At 37.0% G+C, this 6,019-nt stretch overlaps 1 protein-coding gene across 3 annotated transcripts in view; it reads left to right on the top strand.

The window, feature by feature from the left end:
* Positions 1-841: 841 nt before the first annotated feature.
* The window catches only part of vib (phosphatidylinositol transfer protein vib), a 159,145-nt gene continuing 153,967 nt past the window's right edge, over positions 842-6,019 (top strand). For all 3 annotated transcript variants that reach the window (XM_081768847.1, XM_081768845.1, XM_081768846.1), the window contains exon 1: positions 842-968. In XM_081768847.1, coding sequence (XP_081624973.1) covers positions 952-968 — 17 coding nt within the window. In that variant the 5' untranslated portion in view covers positions 842-951. The remainder of the gene's footprint in view (positions 969-6,019) is intronic.

Genomic DNA, 6,019 nt, shown 5'->3' with positions numbered 1-6,019 from the left:
TTTCATCTTGCAAGGAGTCAAACCATGTGTAACTTTCTAGGTGTCTTGCTTGCTACCTGCTATGGTCCTCCTACTGACACAAAGATTTTTTTTTTCCACCGCTTCCGAAACGACGGATTCTTTTGGACGAACAGGGAACGCGCGCCAAAATACGCGTTTTTAATGAGAAGATTCACAATTTGGCCACTAGAGTGCAGTGCTGCATGAATGGGATGTATTTCTTGCTTACAGAAAGTTGTAAACTGTGTAAACAATAAACAATAAACAATGACAGCTACAAGATTCTTGCAGCATGGCAACCTAGCTTAACCCTGAGACGTAAAGCTGCAATATTTCATCAGAGGCTGCATTTCCTGTCAGTTTGCGTCAGTGCAACTCAAAAATTGCGTTTCTGACAGTAAACCAACACATTACAGAAACGAACTGCACATCAACAAAATCCTATTAATGAGATGCTGGGAAAATTAAAGAGTCATATTTCAGCTGCAGTATGACTTAATTGTCTTAAAAATTGAATAAAAGAAATGTACATTAGATTCTCAAAATTAGTGATTGATTTTTTCTTTCATGTAAGTACGGTATACTGGTTTAGAGGGGGAGGGAAAATTATAACAACCGACCGAATGACACTACTAGTTAAAGTGTTGTTATATAGTAGGCTTTTAAATAATTATAACAAGTTAATTCCTAATGTAATCTATTTGAAAAATACTGATATTACAGATCAGTGTTTTCAATATACAAAAGTAAAAAAAAAAGAGCCCGACAGATACATGGCATAGATGCAGGAAAAGGTACAAAAGAAATCTTAATTGCTCCTGATTGTGCACTGTCGATTTTCATTTGTTTCCTGCTCTTCCGTTTAGGCTTAGTCACCTTTCCTTTGTAACATCCGGGTGAGGCGCTTCTTACGTCATTCTGTAGTCCGCCCCATGTGTATGGAAGCTGACGATGCTTATCAAAGAATAGTAAGTAATTTTACATATAGATTTAATTTAGGAATTAATAGTGAAGTATACGATTATTATAACAGATAGTTATATTAATGTGTCATTATCATGTAAAACATTGCGTTTATAATTGAGCATTCTTTCACCTGGCATGATGATGGCTCTGGCACCCAAGTAATACATCAACTGATATTGGGTATATCTTCTTTTTTTCTCTCAAGGATTTTGTAAATGTAAATATGAGAGAAAGCCAATAATTGCTGAGATATTTATTGATGCAGAATAAATGAAAAACATAACAGTAGAACAGACACATACGTTACGAATAGGAAGAAATATTACTGAATAACAAGAACACGTTGCAAGGCCGGATGAAAACCGTCATATAGCCGGTTTAAGGTTACAAACCAAGTACAATAAAGTGTTTTGAGTATATTATTTGATACTAAAATTAATAAGAGACTACAGATTAAGAGATTTTTGTGGCTACAATGCAGAAATTTCGCACGTAAAATTTAATTACTTCAGAGAAGTGGTGTCGCGAAGTGGCCAATTGTTAATAGCGCCCATCAGTAAAACGCAAAGAAAGAGACAAACGTTAACAAGAACGCTGTATAATATAACAGCCATTAGTGCATAAACGGCTTAGTAGAATAAATATATACTCTTATCCATAATGCTAGTCTGTAAGTGATGGTAACTAGTAGCCCATTCGTGCATCTTGGATGCCGTATTCGTCTATTCGACTGGTATACCTCCGATTCCAATATTTCCCTGCTAGTCGCTAAATTGAGTTTTGAAGACTAAGGGAGATATTTGGAAAAAGCTATAGCGTTTATTCCTCAGATATGAGCCAAAAGTACTTGAAAAAAAAAAAAAAACGAGATGGTTTCGCATATTACATCGTTCTCTTGTTCAGCAAGGAGTGTTTAAATTCACTTTTTTTTTTTTTTTTTTTTTTTTGCAACATCTTCGTATAAGTACATACACACTGCGGCTGACGCGCCTATTACCGCGCGGGGCCTCCTACCGCACATGGTGTCCCCGAAATACGAATACGAAGAAATGGACAGAATCAGACGAAATGTCAAAATGCAAATAACAAAAGACGATAATGGTGATCAGTGTAGGGTGGTTACTTCGGAAGAAAATCAGTTAACTTATGAACAGGCCTCTATGAGTTCGTGTATTGATGCAATATTAAGTAAACATCCAGTAGAGCATAATATGGCAGTGTTTCAGACCTGCTGTCTTATTAACTAATCTAGGGGTGATTGTTGTAGTAATGGAGGGAAATACAGAAATGTAAAGCAGAAACTAAGAGGAGATTTGCATCTTAACCAAATGTGAAATTGGGCATAATTTTGAATGCTATCCCCTTTTATGGAGGCATATTTACGTAAAATTCATAGAAGCAGTACGTTACCGTACTTTATTTTACAGTAGGATTATACAGGTAATCGAAATATGTCGGGATGTTACCTTTTACGGTAACACTTTACTTTGGGCAAGGCGGTGATATCCTGTCACTGTTATTCAGATTGTAACTGGCTCTTTGCTGTTCCTTATTCGCGTGGATATTTTCTTATGTATATGCTGTTCCTGATTAACATAGTATTGCCGAACGAGCGTTAGCGACTGAAGGCGGGTTAGAGCCCCGCAGGGCACGTTGTTTTCTGTCTTTCGTTTTTGGGAACTGTAACTACGGGAACCGGTTCCTGTCACTGCCTTGCCTAAAGTAAAGACTTGCCTCTCTTACATATATAATAAGGTAGAAATTTAAAATGGAAAGCGTATTCTTTAGCACGTAGTGTTCCATAAGAAAGTTATGATAAAGTGAAATGCCATGTGAAGGCAGTGTACCAAGTGTTCATAGAAGTGTTGCAAAGCTGTGCCACACACAAGGCACGTGTTTTGTCATATAAGAGTGTTTTTTCACTTTCCTCGTTTATACGTGTACACTGTCGCTGACGCGCCTGCTCCCTACAGACGCATCCCCACGCTATGTTCAAAACTCCCTACTGCTCTCTTGCCTTGGCTCCGTTAGATGGTATTCGTGATTTTTAGTGGCCACCTAGTACAAGTTAGTTTGTGTTTTAAAGAATTCGTCGTTTATGCACTGCTTTTTTTGGGTGTGCACTTTATTTAGTTGTAATGGGTCCTCCTGAAGTAAATCTCCATCCATTAATACAACTTCACCCTTAACCCGAGAAAGCCCAGGGGGTGCCTCAGATGCACCCTGGTCCACTTTTAATGCAATTATTCTTAATAGATTTTTCGTCGCGTGTCTTCCGCTCTAGAATTCTTCCATCTCTTTGGTATATGCCCCCTGATTGAGTTGTTCATACGTTTTCTTATTTTACTTCAGAAAAAAATAGGGTTATTTTTTATATTGGCGTAAAGGCCCAAGGAGTGCCACGGAGGCACCCTGGTCAATTTTTAATGCTATTATTCTTAATAGATATTTCGTCCCGTGTCCTGCGATGTATAATACTTGTCTCTCTTTGAAATACACCCTCTGATTGCGTTTCCTAAGCATTTTTTTATTTTATCTCAGAGAAAATAACGTTATTTTTTATACTAACATAAAGGCCCAAGGGGTGTCTCTGAGTCTCCTATTGAAGTATGTACTTTTCTAATTATTTGATACTGTTTATTACCATTGACAAATTATTTCATAGCAAAGTAGTGACTAGCCTTTCCTATTAATGACGGAAAATACAAATGGTCGCGGTGAGTTCAGGTAGCTTGTATATGCAGCAGGGAGCCTCAGAGGCAACCCCTGGATCTTTTAAGGGTATAATTAGCGTGGGCTTTCTGGGGATCAGAAATACTTTCTAAGGCAGTAAGAGTACATTCCTTGCTAAGAGAAGTTCATATCTAATGAATATAATAATAGGGGACTCCGTTCCCTATCCCCCCTCTGAAGCACTTTTTACATAATACTATAGTAGGGTGTTGTTTATAGTGATGGTTGGAAGTGAGAAGGTAAGGATTCATATTTTCCGTTATTTCTGAATAGTGCGTAGTTTGCAACACTTAACAGTTGGAAGGTATTAATTTTGCGAAGTAATATAATAGAGACGAATACATATCTAGCGAAGACCAAGGAAAGCATCGTTAAGTGAAACATCCTGGTTCCCATTTGCGGGATATATATCCCGAACCAATATTTAACTGTATGTGTACGCTGACCAATGGCTAATAGCTGCAGTAAATCTCGGGGAAAAAAGTGACTGTGCCATGAAATTCAGTATTGAAGACATGAAGTAGTATTTATTGGCAGAAAAAATATTTGTACTCATAATGTTTGCCGAAATATAATGCATGCCGATTTGTAATTAATGTGCATGGTGTGGAGTGATAACAGTCGTAAATATAATAAACTACCATTATTAGGGCAGCAGAGGTGAATCTGCAAGAAAATCTTATATTTGTTGCCATGTTGTGGCAGTGTGGATATTCCCTATCTTGATAATCTCTATTGGTGACAAGTGTATTAATTAGAAATGTGATTGATTGGGTTCTTGGGGAATACTGACCTTAAAACTTAAGAACATTAAAGAACTTGCATGTGTTTAATTCGAAGTGAATGTCTGAACGGTATTATTTATAATATTTACTCTGGTTTATGCAACCCGGAGGTTGTGCCGCATTCACAAAATTTCTCTGTGAATTCTGTCTTTGCCAATTTTAATTAATTTCTATTTTGTACTCCTATTTCTACGAGATCCATCGTAATATTGTCTTCTCATCTGCTCCGTTTTCCTAATGATCTTTTTTCGATCGGGTTTCCAGTTAAGATTTTGAAAGTGTTCCTATTTTCTTCTATTCTGATACGTGACCTGCCCAACTGAGCCTTCTAGACTGTGATACTAACAATATGAACTAGACAATATAAACTCTTCAGTTCTTCGTTATGAAATTTTCGCCATTTCCCATTTCCACCTCTGTTGGGTCCAAATTCGATTCACGATTGTATCAAGAGCTTTCAGTCTACATTCTTTCCTCAGAGTAAACGATTATGTTTCTCAGACATACAATACAAGACAAGAAAGTGAATAATAACGCGAATTCCCTGCCTTCAGTAGAATTGATCCTGGATATTGCAGTGTTCATGTTGTTAAAAATATTACATAATATTTTATGTATCAAGTAATACTTTCGGTATATAACTTTGTTATTTTCTGTTAGCATTCGACGTTCTCATGACCGTCTGTTCTGAGTTATACAGTGTATCCAAATGAAAATATACCAATAAGAAATTTGAATAACTCGAAAACAAGTAGTGATAGAATCGTCCGGTTTTGTTTTTCGGAAAGATATTAGATTAGAATTTTATATCGAGCACAAAAGAAAATCTCAACTCAACTTTCAAAAAAACAAATCCCGGCCGTTCTATTCTCGAGTTATTTAAATTTTCTGTTGGTATATTTTCATCCAGACACTGAATTTGGAGTGCTTTCTGCACGAATTAAACTATTTTATTTCTGAACTAACAGCTTTATCCTTTAAATACTTAAAGAATTTTAGTATTGTTTTGAAAGTCAGATGCAATAATTACTTAACTACTAGTCATATGGTTCATATTAAAACATACACATTTTGCGAATTAAGTGCTATATACCTGATTGATAGTGATACGAAAGACTGTTCCATTTATGTTTGGCCAAACTTGATTCCTTTCCCCCCTCCCCCCCTCCGCATGTGCAGAATAAGTTGCCTTAACATTGGTCGGGCGCCTTTGTCATTGTAGTATGAGGGTGTGAAAGTGCATTTGTTTTCTCGCTGTACTGGAAATACCACCCAAACTGTGCCGTTTCGGAAGGAGTACGCTGTGAAACTTTAAGTGTTTGTTTTTTCTCGCTGGGCCGAAACTGCCACTAAAACTGAGTCGTTTTGGGGAGGGTCATGTTGTAGCCGTTTACGACGCGAAGTTTGGTGTTTCATTTATCTGGAAGCAGTGTAAGATCAAGTTTTTTACATTAGCTTGACTTTAAATCGAAAATGTGAAAACAGTATAAGAATTCCGTGGTCCCAGCGTTCGGTCCTCCAACAAATGAAACTAG

The sequence above is a fragment of the Thermobia domestica genome, chromosome 8 (genome assembly GCF_964235325.1).
Source record: "Thermobia domestica chromosome 8, izTheDome1.hap1.1, whole genome shotgun sequence".
Lineage (NCBI taxonomy): Eukaryota > Metazoa > Arthropoda > Insecta > Zygentoma > Lepismatidae > Thermobia > Thermobia domestica.
This window is presented reverse-complemented; position numbering and strand designations above follow the sequence as displayed.